The 20,455-nt window shown below is 42.9% G+C and overlaps 1 protein-coding gene across 1 annotated transcript in view; it reads right to left on the bottom strand.

The window, feature by feature from the left end:
* The window catches only part of ubtd2 (ubiquitin domain containing 2), a 30,916-nt gene continuing 10,461 nt past the window's right edge, over positions 1–20,455 (bottom strand). Inside the window, exons 2-3 of the mRNA XM_066717069.1 lie at positions 16,011–16,247; positions 1–3,203 (exon numbers count right to left, since the gene is read on the bottom strand). Coding sequence (XP_066573166.1) covers positions 2,806–3,203; positions 16,011–16,247 — 635 coding nt within the window. The 3' untranslated portion in view covers positions 1–2,805. The remainder of the gene's footprint in view (positions 3,204–16,010; positions 16,248–20,455) is intronic.

A 20,455-nucleotide genomic window follows, 5' to 3' on the forward strand; every position in this document is an offset into this window, starting at 1 on the left:
TGCAGTAACCCAATAACTGTCTATAGCGTTTATTCTGCAATTATGCATCTGTTTCCAAGGCACATGCAAGTGATTTATAATTCTTATGATTATTATGGTCATTAAATTATAAAATCCTAACAAAACAGCAAAATACATTGCCCATGTCTAACCCATGGAAATGCTTGGGTACAAAATAGAAAACAAAATAGAATGGTTTCTTTTTTTTATACTGCAAACAGATATTTTGCATCAATAACACTTCAAAAAATATGAAAACAGAAAAACAAGCACACGCAACAAAAACAGAAATGAAACAGAACAGAACAAAACAAAGCAAAGCATTATTTCAAAACCAAGGTACCTTCACAGCAGAGGAGACCTGCACTTCCCTGTGGTCTTCTTAAGACACAGTGTTGTGCACATCACGGGTGTTCATCTTCCAGAACCCAAGAACATGTGTTTTTTCCCTTTAAGAATGCATGCCCGCCCGACTCCGGTTGTGTAAATCGCGTGTATGTGTGTGTTCTTAGTTACTGGAGAAACACACACACACAAAATAAAATATTAATATAAGTAATTCCTCTATTAAAACAGGCTGTAAAATCCCCACTGCAGTTCACTGCTTTGTGATAAGTAGCTGCTAGTGTTGTTGGATCTCTGGCCATGTTCAAATTCACTGTCCTGCTTTTTGCCTTTGCAAGGTCTGGCTTGACACCTACCAGAAACTTCATTAACAGTGGACTGGGAAAGAAAAAGAAAGGCAGAGAGGAGGAAAGAAGTAAAAGAGTGGTATATATATTGTAATGTGCACAGCCGTGGACTGGGGCCCAGCAGCACTACGATTACGGCACAGCAAGTTCCCCCTCAACATCAGGACTGCAGCCCATGTCTCAGTCGGCCTAGCTGTGTGACCGAGGGAACTCTGAGACCCTCACCTGCTGCACACACCTGATTGGGACAGGTTTTCTGCAGGAATCAGTGGCCTATAATCCACAGTCTGGCAACATGTGACCTGCACATTGTAGAAACCGTGTTTCAGCCAGTCAGGAACGTTCTCTGAGCGTCCCGCATCTCTCTCCTCACAGGCAACCAGAGAGCTGCCTCGGAGAGATCAACAAGCTGTCAGACTCAAATCACTTTGTTAATAGTGGGGACAAATTATACAAATAATAATAAAGAGTATATATTCATGATACACATACAAATAATGCTTGCATCTATGAGTAGCTGACATTGGTTTAATTTTTACATTTTTATTATTTAAATTCTTCCTTTGGCAAAACAATCTAACACTGGACTGCCAGTCAGAAGATGCAAATAGGCATAAATGGTTTTGACGCTGACGTGTTGACTTGTGTGATTATGCTTGGACAGAACTGCAAACGAATTCCGGTTCTGCATTGTGAAGCTGGTGCCCCTTGCTGACTGCAATGGGATCGTGACGTGACACTGCAACGATTTAGAGATCACTGAGAACATGCATAGAATACCACAAGGGACAAGTCGCAAGAAAATGTTATTAAGAAGGTTTTATTTCAATAAAACTAGAAAGATTAGAAATATCTAATAGCACTTGAATTAAATTACCAGTAAGATAAGTTTCAAGTTGTGTCAACTTGAAAACTTGGTCTCCACCATGAGGAAAAATCATGATAATAGTAAGTAGAAGAAGAAGAAGAAGAAGAAGAATGAACAGTTTTATATCCCTTTAGAATAAAAAGGCTTGTTGAAACTCTATAAATGTCCCTCTAACCTCTGTGCCTTTATACAGAATCTGCACCCCCATCTGCAGACAAATGAATTACTGATAAAAAGTTTCATTCTCTTTAAGTGTCAGAGTGTTTACAAGTCATTACAGACAGCACTTGTCAAATATCTTTCTTTAAGATAGTTTCATGACCCTAGTTTTTCTTAAATTCCACAAGCCATTGTTTTTTTGGCATAAATACAAAACGCTGTTGTATAGCATGTAAGACTTGATGCAAAGTGTGGTTTTATGATTGTAACGTTATTGTGCGCTATAAACATTGTCCTGGTCACGGAATGGCAGTGAAGCCTGGTTTGATCACTAGCAGATAGAAACCGCGGGTGTAGAGTGATTACTACCCTTTTCTTTTCCTTACAACAGCAAACAAATGAAAAAAAATTGACAGTAAATTCAATTATCAGCCAAAGAGCTGTGGGGGGAAAAAACACAAAGAAAGAAAGCAGTGAACCCCCTCTTTCCCTGTTCCCCCACCCCCTACCCCTCCCTCCTCCCAGTATGAACTGGTCCATTCCTCTTTTTAAATCTTTTTGGTTGATCATTTAAAAAAAAAAAAAAAAAAAAAAAAAAAAACAGTAAATCTGAAATGTAATTACCCCCCCCCCAAAAAAACAAACAAACAAACAAACAAAAAAGCCTATATTGACAACAGTGTTTCTTTGCCTTTCAAAGCAGAAACAAAAGTTTAATTGTCAGATTTCTCTTGGCTCAGAGTCCTTCACTGGGGCACCGCCACCTGCCTCGACTGCAGACGGGATGAAGCCAAGACTGTGAGCTCTTGTGCAGGAATACAGCACAGTAAAGTACAGCGGGAGAAGTAGAAGTAAAGTAGAAGTAGTGGTAGTTGAAGAAGAAAGAAAAGAAAGATAAGAAAGAAAAAGAGACGAAAAAGAGGAAGAAAAAGGAAGAAAAGGAAAAGACTCAAAAACAAAACAAAAACCGTGGGTGGGGAAGGCTCTAATACTTATTACAAGTTGTTTTTGTTTTGTTTTGCTGAGTCTTTTTTATTTTCAAATTTTTATTATTATTTACGCACGTATTGATTTGTGTTGCAGGTTTTAGTTTTCCACAGGTGTGGGGTTTTGCAAAGGCTGGCTGACGATCACCTGCACCACGTAGTCCTTGGGGATCTTAAGTTCTTCAAGTTTCATTTTATCCGTGAGCGGCCGGCCCGAGAAGAACCAGCGCTGACTGGCCGGGGCCACGCTCTCCTCCGTGTGCAGCCGCCGCTTCATGTGGTGCACTGAGTCCGTGCTTCGCACCGCCAGCCGCAGGTCCTTCCCCGTGGACAGGCGCAGCCGGAGCAGGCACTCGTGCCCAGAGTTGGGCGGTGGGTCGGGCACGTCCAGGATCTCCAGGTCGCTCTTCTCCTCGATCATATTGATTGGCGGCGCCAAGCAGTAGACTGGCAGCTGGTACCTGTTGCCCAACTCATCGTAACACTCGGTCAGGGCACCTGTGGGGAGGGGGCAAGGGTGGAAGAGTTAACAGAAGTGATAGTAGTAGTGATGATGAAGGAGGAAAAAAAATAAGAAAATGAAGAGGAAAAACTAGGAAAAAAGATGAGGAGGAAATAGAAGATTACAGAAAATAATAAGAGACTATTCTTCCTCTGCAGTAACCCCTCAGATTACACATCTCTCATTCATTTGGAATACAGTGTTTACACGAGAGTAATAGTTTTTGGGGTTTTTTGCCCGATGTTTGTGGAATTAAGAACCATCCAAGAAAACAGTGCAGGCATATCTCTCAAAACTCACGCATTGAGGCTCCACCTTCTCATGCCTTGTTGAAAAAATCTCATGCATTTCCCCAAAAATATTCTATGCGCACCCCCCCTCAGGCTTCTGGTTTTGCCAGCGGGAGCGGTTTCTGTCACCTCATTTTTTGAATGTAAAAAATCTCACGCATTGATGTTTTTAAAACTTGAGAGCTATGTGCAGAGCATTCAAGCACTCTTTGGAAAAACAGGCCACGGAGCGATACACATCTCCAAAAGTGGTGAAAAGTCAAGAGCAGTGAAAAGGCACCGAAGACACACAAAAAAATGAAACTACCAAAAAAAAAAAAAAAACAACCAAAGAAAAAAAAAAAGATCATCCATTTTGATTTCAGACTCCGGCTCCCCTTTATCAGCTCCGCTCAGCAATCCAGAAACCAAAACCAAACCGTACCCCGCTGAGCCCAACCCTGTGACGGGTGCCAGAGCAGCACAGCATGATGTGGCCACTCAGACGGTGCTTTCCACAAGGTCCTTCTCTGAGGCACTGGCCTTAGTTTTCTGTATTTCCTTATTTTTCCTGATTTATACACTTCCAGTAATGTGTCAAGATCACAATACATCTTGTGCAAGTTAGGGAACATGTCCACGTGATTTCACATTATGTCACAAGTCCTCAATTTCATGATCTGAAACTCACTGTAGAGGCACAGCTTTAGTGGCAGGGTACAACTAGGTAGATACCTAGGAAAATACCTGCTTGGCAAAATGTTAAAAAGGTGATTTTGGGATGTACTGTCCTTGATGTCCTCACCCATTGGCAAGAAGAGGAAACACAGGCAGAGACATGTCAACACGTGCCAGCAAACTAAATGGCCTCATTTCCCATCAGCAGCCTGATCTCAGCGCAGTCCTATCATGCTTCGATAGAAACATAACGCGATTGTGACAAACGCCAGGCAACAAGCGCACACACTCACACAACTGTATCCAGTCCAGCTCAGCTCTGTGTATCATGCAGAGGCTGATCCAGGTTCTCAAGATATATGCGTGTAAACACCTAGATCGTTTTTACGTGGAAGGGGGTTTATCTAAGATGTTGGCACAGGGTTAGGACTTTTAGTGAATATCTAAACTGTGAAACACTACATTTAAAAAAATAAATACAAAAATCTATGCCCTCCCTTGTCCAGATGTATTTATTTTTTGGTAACCAACCAAGAATCTCTCCACTAGATGGAATCCTTCCCGTGTTTAAGGAGGGGAAGAGAGAGAGGCTGTTGATAAATTAATCTCCAGCACCCGGGGGTTTAAAACGCTGAGATACTGTACAAGTCAATGTAGTGTATCAGCACTAAACAGGAGTTCACCATTTACACTGTCTAATTAATGTTTTCACCAGTGGCAATGGAAGAAATAAAAGCAGGGAGAAAAACACGCACGCAGAAAATTTGCAGAAAGCTTCATCAGAACTCATTAGTAGCGTCTACATTCACACGTGCGTTGCTTTAATCATCCTGAATTCGGCTGTAGATTTTGGATGAAAAGAAGGTGTGTAGGTCAATTCCTCCCTCCTCTACTGAAACAACAAGAAAACACACGCACGCACACAGGGACACTTACACACAGACACATAGAAACACGCACACCGCACATCAGTGATATTATGCATCATCTCACGGTCAAACATCATGGGCAACTGACATAAGCAATTTCCACAAGGACATTTTAATGGCGTCAGCAACATGCGGTGCTCCTTCCATTTATTGACATATTTGGCTGTAATATGTTGCAGGCTTGTGGAATGAGCTGGGGGTCACAAAGGGAAGAACCAACCTGAGAGGAGGCAAGATGCAAATGCACAGTAGTCAAACCGCAAATTCAGATCAGGTCTGTATCAAACAGATACAGTAGATGATTTAATATATAAATGAATGCATTATTCGAGCTGGTGATCAAGATCTGTACGCGAGAAAGAAACTGAGTGAGTCTAAAGTCACAGAAGTTAAATCTGCCTGAGTCTGCAACTCTGTAATTGGGTTTACAATTTGCAAGAAAACTAAACAAAGAAACCGCAATCTGGGGAAAAGCAGTGCTGACTGAATATCAGGGTGTATGAAGAGACGCACTTAATTGCTCTTCCAACTGTTAGAACTGTCAAAGAAAATGCCTGAAGCTTCAAAAGTCCATATATGAATACAAAACGACATACATAAATATGACCACAAACCGAAAACAAAAACACAAGCCCACAGGTGATTTGCTTTCATGCCACAGCTCGTGAAACGGAACGAAGCGAAGTTAGTGGTGTAGGAGGAGGGCGCTTTTTCAAAATGAGAAGGAGATTAAGAAAAGAAGAGACAAGGGTCTCCTAGGGAGCTAAAAATAGAGGGAAATCAAGCAGGGAGACGTGACCGGCACATCTACCGAGCAGCACTTCACTCAGTCACGATAAATTACTTTAAATAACGTACTACAAACCGGGATTGTTCGTTACTTAGTGTCATCATCGCCACCTGGCTGAATTTCAGTTTCGTCACCAGGGCAGTGCACCCCTCATGAGTTAGGGAGACTGGTCAAATAATATTAATAATGAGAAGGAACCATTTTAAATGCTCCAACAAAGACATGGAGCAGTGGTTTTCAATCCGGTCCTGGAGTACCCCCTGCCCTGCTGGTTTTTGCTCCAACTGAGGACTTAATTGCTTAATTGAATCCTTAATTGACCTAACAAAGCAATATACCATTCAATTAAGTAATTAAGACCTAGGTCAGAACAAAAACCAGCAGGGCAGGGGGTACTGCAGGCCTGGTTTGAAAACCCGGTAGTTCAGGGTCAGAGTCAGGGGGGCATTACAACCTCATACACTCTGTCAGAGACACACTCGGTTCAAAAACAGGACCATGAGGGGAAACACAAACCAAATACAAACCAAATAGAAGCCTTTTGAGCAGTTCTATGCTCAATATGATGGAGGGATTCTATACAAACCTGCCTCCCCATGCCACTTTCTATTCTGGTCTGCAATATATCTATATTTTAAAGTTAGTCCTCTCTTATTATTAATATGTAGCATCCCAAAAGTGAATTATCATCATCGTTGCATATTCCCATGATGCAGTTTTAAACAAGAGGGTCCATATTTAATGAGATAGGGTGGAAAACAACAACAATATCAACAACGACAGCACACCAGCCACCAGCAAAAAGAGTTGGAAAAATACTGCAGTAAAGGGAGGCGTGCGTGGCTGTATGGTGAGTCCAAGGTTCAGGGGGTGAGAAGAAAAGAGAAGGAGGAACAAATCTGGCCAGCAACTGCAGCTCAGAGTTAAGTAGCCCTCTCCTTCCAGCAGGCCCCGGCTGCATTGGCACACATAATTAATGCAGTTAATTGAGAGTGAAGGGCTGAAACCTGATCTAGAGGAGGGAGGGGGGGGGATTCGCATCTCTTTGCAGACGCAGACACAGGCATGGTGTGTGTGTGTGCGTGTGTGTGTGAGTTTAATGACCTACATGTTTGTTTTAATCAAATAAATCTGGTCTTTAAATAAAACAAACTTATAGGTCATGAAACACACACTCACATTTATAACCGCTTGAAATTATCTGTATATGCATTAACACACAGATCAATCTATGAATCACAGGCACGACCCAAGTAAGCTACGCCTTTGCAGATGTGCGCTGCGGTCCAAAAGACGCAAGCAGGCTGGACCAGTGGAGGTCATTTGTACAGACCCACGAAGAAAGACAGCACACTACGACAGCACTGACAGGTTGCTCTTTATTTAACGCCCCGAGACATTCAGCAAGCTGTAATTATCCTGATGCAGATCTGTCATTATTAACCAGTGCCAAATAAATGCTTGTACGCCAATTAAGGAATAAGGACTGCTTTGATCATATGCCAGCTGCAGAGCTTAAATTGTGGTATCTGGGGCGATTGCTTGAGAGAGGAGAGAGTAAGAGAGAGAGCTAGAGAAAGTGTTACAGATTTAAATCCATTTACAAACGTTCATAAAATACAACAGAGATAATCCAATCTTATCTTGATATTATCAAATATTTAAAACAACAGCCACAGCAGCCACGGTGCAGTTAAAGTATTCAAGTCACTGTGCAGCATTGTGTTCCCAGCTTGCTTTCGAAGAGTAGAGGAAAGGGGTGTGCTTGGTGGAAAGGTATGAAGGCAGGCAATACTGCAGATGCAGCTCTATGACAAGAGTACTCTACAGTAAAGCAAAGACCATTGACAAATATAGGAGTCCAAAACATGTACCAAGCACACACTAATTATACCCGACTAACACTGCAATTCACAAATCACAAAACCAGTCCAGGGGCTGCGAACTCGGTCAGTGACTATAGTAATTGCTATATTTTTACTTTACATTTTTTAGAATTCTTGTTTTTTGCTTCATTTTGTATTAATCAGTTAGGCAAGGCAAAATGGAGTAGCTCTTGTTGCCATGTTTATTTTACAGCTCTCTCAGAGAAAGAACAAAGGCAGACCGAAACAAGAACACAGGTTTTCTATTGGATATCTCAGGTAACCGGAAATCAGTGCTTTGTTTCAAAGAGGAAGAGATGAAGGCAAGATAACAGGTTGTATCACGGGCGCATCAGATTTTGGGGTTCAGTGAAACAAGCTGTGGATCACCATGGCTGGGATGAGTATCTAGATTTATCCTTTGCTTGTTTTTGGTTTAGGTCTGTACAGCAGAGCGTGCAGCTGGAACAGTTCACGCTTACAGGCACACCAAAATATCAAAGAGCCACTCCATGAAATGTTTAACCAGATTTGAGGGGGTGTGATAGTGACCCAGTTCTGTCACTCAGCCTGGCAGTATCAGAACGCGCAAGCTGCTGAAATACTGTGTAGTGTGATGTACTGCATTGTTTTTAGAAACGGTATGCTTTTATCCCTACAGTAAAGAAAAATAAAGCCTTCAAAAACTCTATAGTAAAAATCAAAGGTGGAGTAAAAATTATATTTCCATTCTATAGCTTATTTTAGCCACGCATCCGTCTGCATGCAACCTGTACAAGCACACGCTTCGCCCCCACCCCAAATCTGCCCCCCCGTCTTGCAGCCGAGACGCACGGCGACAGGTGAGCTGTGGCTGGTGTTATGGCCCTGTCTGTCAGACTGATGAGGAGTCTGTCAGGGTGGCAGGCAGGTGGAGGCAGGGTCAGCGAGAGCCCAGGCAGCCTGTCAGTGAGAGAGGCGGCTGCGGTATCCTGCTGCCCGCCACTCAGACCTGACTGCATTGGTCCCTCAAGGCTGGGCTCCTGGTGCTGCGCACTGGGTTCTCTCTGGCTTTTCGGTTTCAGCTTTTCCTTTCGCTTTCTTTTTTATTTGTTTTTTTTTAAAAATCAAGACAGGTTTGGATAACCGTAACCCCTCCTTAACAACAAACAAACAGATCAAATGAATTTGCCTGGGGTCATTGTTCGGCAGGTCCCCTCCACCCCTCGCTGCCACCCCTACCGGGAAATCAGCACTGGATGCCAACCCGTATCTGTCCCTGTTATGAAAAATTGGAAGGGGAGCTGGCAAATAAAAAAAGATAAACTGACACAGCAAGAGGGAGATTTGCTCTGTCCTTCGGTAAAAAGCCCCAAGGGGAGAAAAAGCCCCAAGGGGAACTGGCTTCAACATGCCCGAGAACAGCCCCTGCAGGGGAGAGCAGCCGCTGATCTCGTCTGCACGTCTTCAGCACCATAATCTTTTAGTTATTTATTTACTGACTTTATTTTTTGTTCCTGAATCCCGGGGTTGTATTACGCCTCTCCCCCACCCCCAGGAGGATTGCGGCCTTTTATCATTCATGGCTCTTCCATCAGACAGGAGGCAGACTGGAAAGAGCTGCATTTAATGGCTCTCTGCTGCTGGTAAATACCTAGTCGATCAATACACTGCCTGGGAGGATGCAGCAACACGTGGCCTCACTTTGAGAAATCCAGGAGGCCTGGGAGACACTGGCTTCTATTGATCAAGTGTGCCGATAACCTGTGGTGCCCGGCTCTGACAGGTAGACACTCTCACCTGGCCTCTCTGCGATGCCGATTTATCAAAGCCTGTCAGAGCAGCTTACGGCTTCGACTGCCTGCCTGCCCCTGAAATGCCTTACACTCCCACAGTCCTCATGAATCAGAAAGGACAGTTTTGAAAGACTGGCACCTGCACAGCACAGCACCGCTGACAAGCACAGCAGTGTAATATTAAATATATTGGAGGGACTGTGATATTGGGGTGAGGTTTCAGGTTTAAGTAAATGGGAAAATACCATGAGCGTAATGCATTTTTAAAACGAAACCTCTGGCTTTGTATATCTTTAGATGGCCAGTCAAGGATTTCCCCGTCAGTATGTAACCTGCTCTGATCTGTATTCATAAATCTCTCCAAATTAAAATAAATAAAAGCAGGGAATTTCAAGTCATGCAGGGTTTGTTACGGCCACATGTACACTTCTTATGCAGAGTAATTGAGAATCTTTTAAACTAGGGACCAGGGGGGCAGGGAGCTCTGACAATGGGAGATGTTCCACTAAGGATAGAAAAACAACAGAAACTGCTACTAGGAAAGTCATGCAATGTTTGTACCTCAATGCCAGGAGTATAAGGAACAAGATGTTAGACCTAGAAGCCACAGTGCTGGCGTGTGCATATGATGTTGTAGGAGTGACAGAAACATGGCTTACAGAAAATGATGGGGATGAATACAAGTTGAAAGGATACACACAGTTTAGGAGAGACAGGCAAAATCAAAGAGGTGGTGAGGTAGCATTATATGTCAGGAATGACATTGAGGCAGAAGAACTCAAATTAGATCCCAGTAACGAAACAGAATCTTTGTGGGTTCAACTTTTGAATAAAATATCTGCAGGATTAGTGGCAGGAGTGTGTTACAGACCACCCAACTCAGATATTCAGAAAGATGCTGCACTGTACAGTGTAATCAGGACTGCATGTAGCAAGGATGTGGGTGTTATAATGGGGGATTTCAATTTCCCAAACATAGACTGGGAAAGCCCAGTTGGGACTACAGAAGCAGAAACAGAAATGGCTGAGATGGTAAATGACTGCTTTATAACTCAATTTGTCAGGGAACCAACCAGGGAGAGCGCATGCATTGACTTGATCTTTTCAAATGACCAAGATAGAGGGACACTAGTTAGAGAACCAATGGCAAACTGTGATCATGATATGGTTAGCTTTGAGGCATTCTTTCAAAAAACAAGGACCAAGTCTAGAACAATGATCTACAATTTTAGAAAAACAAACCTTGAAGGGATGAGGCGGCACTTAGAAGAGTTAAACTGGAGCACACTGGATAGAGATTCAGTTGAAAATGGATGATTATATTTTAAGAATATACTACTAGGCTCAGGAGGAATTTGTTCCAAAACTTAACAAATTGAGGACCAAAAAACATTGGCCAAAATGGTTTAATAGAGGTATGCAAAAAAATATAAAGAGAAAGAAAATGTTTTATAGTGCATACAAAAGGGATAGAGACGAAACATAATACAAGGTATATGTTGAACTGCAAAGAGATCTTAAAAAGAGATCAAGAAAGCAAAGAGGGAAATAGAAAGAAACATAGCTCTTGGAGCTAAAACTAATTCAAAGAGCTTTTTTCAATATTACAACAGCAAGAGGTCAATAAAGGAGGAAGTGAAACAGATAAAGGGCAAAAATTGAAGTATCTTGGAAAACAAACAAGATGTGGCAAATATTCTAAATGAGTATTTCACAGAGGTTTTTACAATAGAAAACACAGATAACATGCCACAGGTTGACAATCAGTCCAGTCAAACCCTAAGAGAGATCAGGATAAATGAGTAGGAGGTACTACAGGGACTAGCAGAATTAAAATCAAACAAATCACCTGGGCCAGATGGTATATTTCTAACAATACTTAAAGAAATTAGGGAAATTATTTATAGGCCGCTTACTAAAATATTCCAAATGACACTTAGAACAGGGGATGCGCCAACTGACTGGAAGATGGCAAATGTCATCCAATCCACAAGAAAGAGGACAAAACTGAGCCAGGAAATTACAGACCAATCAGTCTCACCTGCATCACCTGTAAAATGTTGGAAAAAATGATTAGATTATTATTATTAGACAGAAAATCGAGGAGCATCTTAATGAAAACCATATTCTTGGAGATAGTCAACATGGGTTTAGAAAAGGCAGATCATGTCTTTTTAACATGCAACTGCAGCTGTAGATCATGTGAAAGCATATATGATATACTTAGATTTTCAAAAAGCTTTTGACAAGGTTCCACACCAAAGACTGATCCTCAAATTGGAAGCTGTAGGCATTCAGGGTAATGTAAGTAGATGGATTATGAACTGGTTGATGTATAGGAAACAGAGGGTGTCGAATAGAGGAGTCGCTTCTAACTGGAGTGAGGTTGTTAGTGGAGTTCCACAGGGATCAGTACTAGGGCCTTTGCTTTTTCTAATCTATATTAATGATCTGGACTCTGGGATAGTTAGCAACTTGTCAAATTTACAGATGATACTAAAATAGGTGGCTCAGCAGCACAGTCTATTCAAAGGGACTTAGATAATATTCAGTTGTGGGCCGACACCAGGCAGATGAAATTCAATGTGGACAAGTGCAAGGTATTACATGCAGGTAACAAAAATGTCCACTATAATAACACTATGGGAGGAATAGAACTAGATGAAGTATCGCATGAGAAAGACCTAGGAGTCTATGTGGACTCCTCACTTTCTCCATCCAAACAATGTGGGGAAGCAATAAAAAAGGCAAACAGAGTGTTAGGGTATATTGTCAAGTGTAGAATTGAGAACAAGGGCAGTCATGTTCAGACTGTACAATGCACTAGTTAGAGCTCATCTGGATACTGTGGACAGTTCTGGGCTCCACACTTCAAGAAAGATATCGCTGCTCTAGAGGCAGTTCAGAGGAGAGCAACCAGACTTATTCCAGGTCTGAAGGGAAAGTCCTACGGAGAGACTGAGGAACTGAACCTTTTCACCCTGGAACAGAGGAGACTACGTAGGGACTTGATTCAAGTCTTCAAAATCAAAAGGCATGGACCACATCAAACCAGAGGAGCTTTTCCAGATCAGCAGGGACACACGGACCCGGGGACACAAATGGAAATTGGGCTTCAAGGCATTCAAGATGGAAAGGAGACACTTCTTCACACAGAGAGTCGTCACAATCTGAACAAACTCCCCAGCGATGTGGTTGAAGCTGAAAATTTGGGAACATTTAAAAATGGCCTCCTCTAGTTTGTAAACTTTCTTATGTTCTTTATCCTTTTCTATTACAAAATGTCTGATGCAGTTTGTGGATCAAACTCTCCGCACTTGTGAGGTGCACTGCTACTCATTCCAAATAAATAGGACTTTAATCCACTGGTTTTGGGGGGGTTGCACTAAGGTGCTCTGCTCTGTTGCTCCTTTTGTTGTATAGGTACATTCCAGCGCTTTTAACACAATACTATAACTGCTCCTGTAATATTAAAAATATCAGTAGTAGCATTTTTTTCCCTCTCTCTCTCCTCATAGCAAAACGCACGAGCAAAACATAGGCTGTGCTTGCATATGGAAAGGGATAAAATTGAAAACCTATAAAAGAAAAGAATATAAACTGCCGTTTTTCTCGTCCATGTTGCAAAAACCTGCCTCCCTCTTGCCACCTCCTTCTCAGCTTGCCAGTGCTGTGGCGTTTGCGCGGAAGCTGATGAGTGCCAGACGATACGGCCTTTATACATTATGCACCATCCAGACATCAGCCTGCATACAGTCCCCTGCAAGTGTCAGGGCTCAACCCACCTGTGTGCCGTACTGCCATTTCATGATAGATGGCTCCAGTTGCTTGTTATGTAATTTTAACAAGGTGGATTTCATGCTCGTGATCGTCATTGTATGTGTGTGTGTGTGTGTGTGTGTGTGTGTGTGCGCGTGTGTGTACATGTGTGTCGCAACTTCAGGTAATAGTTCACTTTTGCAGTGTGTCACAATTTTGGTGTGGGTGGAACAACACAGGAGAGTGAGGATGCTTTGAAGGCAGGAGTCTGGGGAAGGATGCACCACGAACCTAGACTGTTGGGTCTCAGCTGCTAGAAACCACAGCAAGAGGATGGGGGGGCATGGAGTACTGATAAAAATAACAAGTGCCTTAAAATATTTACTTCAAAATAAAGGTAATTTTTCCTCTTGGATATACTGCATTGCCTAGGTTTATTCTAGCTGCACTTATCACGGTGTTGAACACAGAAGATACCTCACCCTTTAAGTAGCTGTTGTTGCTTTTTTTATTGATCCCATAGGCTGCCTGAGGAAAGCTTTTCACATGTCTATTTTAAGCTCTTGCTGTGCTGCTCACTTCTTTCACAGGCGCACGGTTGTAGTTACAGTGCCTTATTATGTACAGTTTTCTCTCTCCTCGTCGGTATTTAAAGAGAAGGAGTTTGACAAACACGGGCCTGACAGACGCTCTCCTCATGGAGAAGGCAATTACAGTTGACAACATCGACAGCATATGAATCCAACTCCTCATTTGGATTCTCTGTTCAAAATGTGAACTCGACCCAAACATCTTAAGAAGGATTCTCTAACACTCTGCTGGGGACCGACCTGCCTTCCAGAGAGATAACAGCCACCGGCTCTTGCCGAATCGGAGAAATGTTTATTACTTCGTCGAGATGGGACGAGGGCTTTGCTCAGAGTGATGTTGCATTTGAGCTCGGCACTGAAGAGACCCCTGCGACCCCTGTCCCGATCCTAAACACGACTACACTGAAACTGTACGACCACCAACTGCAACGTTAAATCGGTTAGTCAAGCATCTTATATAGAAAATAAAATGTCTCTGAGTACTTTTATTTTAAGGGTACAATTTGACAGTAGGCCTCTGATCGTGTGGACCAGCTCAGCTCGGCTCTAATCTGCGACTCTTGCTTAACGTCTTTAGGACACTTTACAGTGTGTCTCTGGTGATGGACACCGAGAAACTGAGATGTTATAAATTACATAAGACACAACAAGGGCGGTTTGGAAGCGGTTCTAGAAGGGCTGTACATTTAACGAGGCAGACGGGATGTGTTTTTGGCCCGCGCTGACCAGCACGAATGTTCTCTGGGTTCTAGGAGCAAAAAACAACAAAACTAACAAAACCCTCCCCCCAGAAAACTCCTGGTCTAAGCTCATGGTTAAGCTGTAAGAAGAATGAATCCCACAAAACAGCATGCGATTAAGTAATCAATTATCAATTATTGAACTTACAGTAACTGTATACACACATATATAGCTACTACTACCAATAAAAAAAACAGGTAAACAAGGAAGCAGGTGCGGGGATGAAAAGTCCACAGCTCAGGCAGGCACTCCGAAGCTTTAGAAGGGTCCAGCACTCCGAGATGCTTCCACATTCTGAATTCTAAATGGCCTTCAAAGCCTCCCTGAGCAAGAGTATGCCAGGTTACGTGCAGGTAGTTGGAGGTGGTATTAAAATTAAAACCTTCAAGCAGCAGCTAAACGCGGGCACACCTCCGCACATCCTGAGGACAGATATATAGGCACACACAGCTGTATAAGGAACTCAAGCACCCGCCTCTGTGCGTACGATATCTGCACAGCTGTGTCAACCGGTGGGCCCCCCCAACGCGCCACTGGTTACGCAATTATCAGCAGCAAATCGCAACTGCGGTCTCCTATCATGGGGATTCCCTTCCTCGCGAGGGGGAAAGAATGATAAAAAAATAATTAAAACAGGAGGATGGCCTTGGGGAGTGTTGAAAGAGCAGCTTGGACTGTGCCCAGTGAAAGAACAAGACACAAGCCTATGTGGCCCATTCAGCATGTGTTTAGAATCTGCTCTCGGGGGGTTCTGGGGAAGCGAGGGTTTTGTTTGTGTGGGTGTGATGAAGGTGGGGTTGGAAGACAGACAAGTTATTCTACTGACTGGGAAACTCATCATGGTGCACCTCGACCCAGCGTCGGTGCAAAAACCGACACCGACAGAGCTCCTTCCTTAAATTCAGAGGTACTTTTAAATTAGCACTGTCACAGGCCACCGTGCCCAACACACAGCCCAACACATCCCTCTCTTCCTCCCTCCCTCCCTCTCCCCTTCATCCCATTATGGCTGGTGTCCGGATCCTCCCTGCCCTGCTGGAGATTCATCACCACACAGCACAACGCTGTATTTTTTGTTTTGTTTTAAATATTATTACTCCTTGGCCCAGAGGCCTGAATTTCAACAGCGAACCTTAAGCAAAAAAACTGGAGAATCTTCTTATTTGATTACTTATTCACTCCCCAGCCTGCAGCATTTATAAGCCTGCCTGAGAAACAGGCAGGAGAAGCTGTGTGCGGGATACTCCCGATGGCACAGACACAGCCTCGCAGCCCTGGCAACCCCAGCCACACAGCGCTCTCCTTGCAACCGGCCAGCGAACACCTACAACACACAGAGAGGGAGGGGGAGAGAGAGAGAGGGAGAGAAAGACAGAAAGAAGGACTGAAAGCGATGGCCTGACCTACCGTGTGGCAGCGTTATACTCGCGCCATCGATGATAGCCTGCGCCAGTTCGTGGTCGTTGCTCTCGAATGCATGGGTGGCCGCCTTAAGGGCATCCCAGATCTCCTTCCTGCCCTCGAAGGCGGGCGCCGTGTCCCAGAACTCATCCCGTTTGCTGCGCAGCTGACCGTCGGTCATCGGATAATCACTCTTCCACTTGGGTTTCTCCTTCTTCAGGGGCTGATTGCGACCCAAAGCAACTGGAAAGAGAGATGTTGGGGGTAGGGTATCAGTGTGGAGAAGGTTGAAGGAGGGGATGTGGGGATGGAGGGGTTGAATGACATGGGGGAAAAAAGGGAGAAAATGCAGAGCTGTGATTAATATTTAATATTGCACTTATGTTGTAAGTCGCCCTGGATAAGCGTGTCTGCCAAGAAAAAAAAAAAAAAATAATAATAATAATATGAATGAACAGGATGTCAAAATGAAATAAACTTTATTTTCTTGTTTTTTTGTGTGCATCAAAGCTGAGGATTAAGAATAAAGTCTTCTGCAAAACACAACTTAATCATTTTTTATTTAAGGAAAGAATACAAAAAAAAATACTTTTGATATTTCTTTTGTGCAAGCAGAACATCAAGGGAAGTGCGTACATACAAGGGAGACTGAAGAAGCGCCTAGCAGAAGCCATATTACATCGCTGCTGGTTTTTTACCTCTTTAATTAATCACAAAAGTTAGCAGTTACTTGTGTTTGATAAAAAAAAAGCCTGCGTTTCCTTTCCCCTCTCTCATTATTTCTTGCTTCTAACACCAGAGAAGGCCACACAGCAGAGAGCAGTGTGTAAAGACGTTCACTCCTGCAGACTAATCTTCGACTTCCTCATTCCAAAGCCCCCCCACCTCTGCTCAACACTGCTTGTCTATTCACAGTGAGGTTAGAGTCTGCTGTCTGCAGATTTGCCCAAGAGAAAAGGGTAATACGCAGCCAAGATTTTTTGAAACTGGGTCCCACAGGACAGACTAAGATGCACACCATCTGGCCTCACCTACTGAGGCACAGTGCAGCTTTGCACACTTCTGTGACGGTGACATGCCCTTATGCCTGGATAACACGGTCAGAGTCCACTGCACTTTTAACAGTTAGCAGATAGACTAAACATCACCCTGTATGTCACCCCCACAGCTCCCGAAGTGCAGGAGACTCAGCCAATTAAGAAAAAGTAATACTTGAATTATTAGATTGGCCACTTGTCAGCACTGGCTGTAAGCAAGTCTTGCATTATATGTAAACTTAGACATTTGCCAATCGCAAAATTACAATCCCATTACTGTACTTGGTGGCAGGATTCCACTACAAGGAACTGACATCTGGCAAACAAATGTTGCATCTGAGCAAAGCGATTGGAGGAATGGGGTGATGTTTTGATTTAATCCCGAACTGAGTAGCCCCGCATCCTGACCAAAATATGTGTATGTGCTGCGAGCTGTTAAATGGGCAGAGCCATCTACAAAATGATAATACATTTCACTTCAGCCATCTGCTGCTGTAAATCAGGATGGAGCAAGGTGGGTCTCTCGTTTGTCAGCAGTGCATCTGAGATGGTCCATTTGAATACAGAGAGCTTTATCGTCAAACACCATGAATGGAGAATGCAACAAAGAGAAATACATTTATGGAAGAGAAAGACTAATGCCATAAAACATACAATAAATAAATAAAGCAAGCCTCTATCATTGCTCACTCTGTGACCTCAACACACATGGTGTGTTGTACAGCTTCCTTAATCGTGCCCAGCGTCTACAGTGACCAATTGTACTTGTGTCAAGGTTGGAGCAACATGACATATATGCAGAGAAGATTACAGAAGGGACTTGACAGAAGCAAGGCCAACCCACTACAACTTCCTTGTCACACAAGGACAGGGGAACAAAGGTGGAAATTAAGAGATGATTTGGTGAAAAATTTAACAAAAAACTCTTGAAAACCCTTCAGTCCTCAAGGCCCAGAATTACCCTTTATTATTATTATTATTATTATTATTATTATTATTATTAATTTCTTAGCAGATGCCCTTACCCAGGGAAATCCAAAGTTGTCTGACCAGAGATTTTCCAATTATAGTCTTCTCAACTGATTGCACTGACCATTACTAGACCATTACTGGCATCACTAGAAACCCAACAAGCATAAACAGCAAACCACAGAGAAAACCGTGCAGGTTTCATTGATATGTTCAGTCCCAAGCGATTCCAAAGAGGTTGTGTTAAGAGACACATTGAGGGCTCTTGGGTGCATTCCACTGCAGAAGAGCAAGATCAGTTTTGAGAAAGCCAGAGTAAAATAATCAGTCACTGTATCAAAATGAAAGAAAAGGAACCAACAGAAAGAAAAGATTTCGGTCAACAGTTTTCAAATGCTATCTTGACTGCTAACTGAGAAAAGGGAAATATTTGTTTGGTAACATCTGGCTGCCATTATGTAAAAACCTTCCACCTGAAACGCCGGCTGTAATAAAAGACAGACGATAGGAACATTCTCTTTCAGTGGGCTAGTCCATCGCTATACATCACCGCCTCCCAGAAAAGACATCTGTGCTCCAGTAAGACTGCTGCAGGCATTTCATTTCAGACAGAGGAACTAGGCATTGCAGCAGGAAAGCAGTCTGGTACAGGAAGCCCAAGTTCTTAAACCAATAAAGGGCACAATGCGAGCTGCAAATGTGGCTGCGCTTAAATAGATCTATGCAGTAATTGAAAAGAAAGCAAGCAAGCAAGGTGGGAGGTTTCTGTCAATTTCACATTCATCTGATGTGGGTTTTAATGCACACAAGTTCCACTTTTTTAGTTACTTGTGTCGCTCACTCCATTAACAGCCATTAATGCTGCCTGTCTGGCCTAGCTCCAGTTCATCTGAACATCAGTTGGGGCAGGAGAGGGATACACCTTTTCCTGGGGCCCAGTAGAGACAGCTGCCTGCGCTGGGACACCCTCAGCACTCACACACACCTGTCTGGGAGACTGCTGGAGCCCCCTGACACTAGCATGCACACACACACACAAACACACACATGCATACGCACACACCAGGAGGAGGGCGCATTTACACAGACACGCACCATCACACACTATCACCATCACACACGTACACAGATACTGGCCCACGAACACAGTCCTACCACACATACCTAACACTTTCAGAGAACCACAGGATAAACATACACAGATAACCACACAAACTCCCTAACAGGCCAGACAAATTCAGCTCATTGCATCACGCTGCAAAGATTCATATAAAATATTATTTATGCATAATTAATAGTTTCACCTGTATTAACGCAAGATTTGGATGTTTAAGAAAATATAGTGGAGTACTGTAACGGATTATTGCAATTAAGCTGTTTTAAGCATGCTGAAAGGTAATTCAAATCTAATGTCATGTCATTTCATTTCAAGGCTTGTGACATTTTAAGAGTAGACAAATGTTAACTGATGGCATTTCCCAGTACAGAATTGGATAAGATCGTTTAAAAGTACATTCAGAAAATACGCTATGCTATGCAAATTAAATTTGGAGTTTTGCAGACTTGCTATCCAAATGAAAAACAATATCCCCATCGCTGCACTTAAACTGGTGACCTTTTAACAAATCAAGCTTGCTAATTAACCTGCAGCCACAATGTCAGTGCAGAATAATTTATGTATATCCACGCTTTGAAGAGTGTCCAACAAAGCACAAAAAAAGCAGATTCTACTAGATTAACAGGGTTAAGTTTTTGCAACTGCACACCTATAGAGTTGAATCCTGACAAGTTAGCATAAACGCTGCAGGCCCAGAGTCACACAGGATTATGGTCTAGAAAAACTCTGAAACTTGGAAAAAATATAAATTGATTTCTGGCTGGAACATGAATGGAAAATAAATGTTTAAATGATCCCCAAGCCAGGCTGACCGATTGTAACAGGATTTAGTGAAGGAGCCACTTAATCACTTTGGTATAAACTCCATATCCAGTACACTGCCATTCACAATTGCCACTTTTCAACACATTTATGAATCCCTCTGACCTACATTTGGAAATAAAAGCCACTGACTTCATGAGTAAATGGAGTACTGTATGCCTCAATCCCCTGGTTTCTTTTCATATTTATTTCATTTAACGCATGATGCTGACAGTAAAAATAAAAATAAAAATCAATGACATAAATAATATTCAGCAGAATATTTGCTTTGCCAAGGCAATGCAGGGGTGAGGCCCACAACAGAGTGAAGAAAGTAATCTTCACCATGTCCCAATGTTTTAAATTAAATTTCACTTCACTTCTAAGAACTGTGGATCGAGAGGCCTTCAAGAAAGTTTCCCACTGTAAATCTGGACATGTATGGGCTCTGTACACTGCCCCGTGTCCAGAGAAGGATTGCATTCATGAGCGACGTGACACGGCGTAATTACGCCTGTCCCCAACAG

The sequence above is a fragment of the Amia ocellicauda genome, chromosome 11, assembly GCF_036373705.1.
Source record: "Amia ocellicauda isolate fAmiCal2 chromosome 11, fAmiCal2.hap1, whole genome shotgun sequence".
In the NCBI taxonomy this organism is placed as follows: Eukaryota; Metazoa; Chordata; class Actinopteri; order Amiiformes; family Amiidae; genus Amia; species Amia ocellicauda.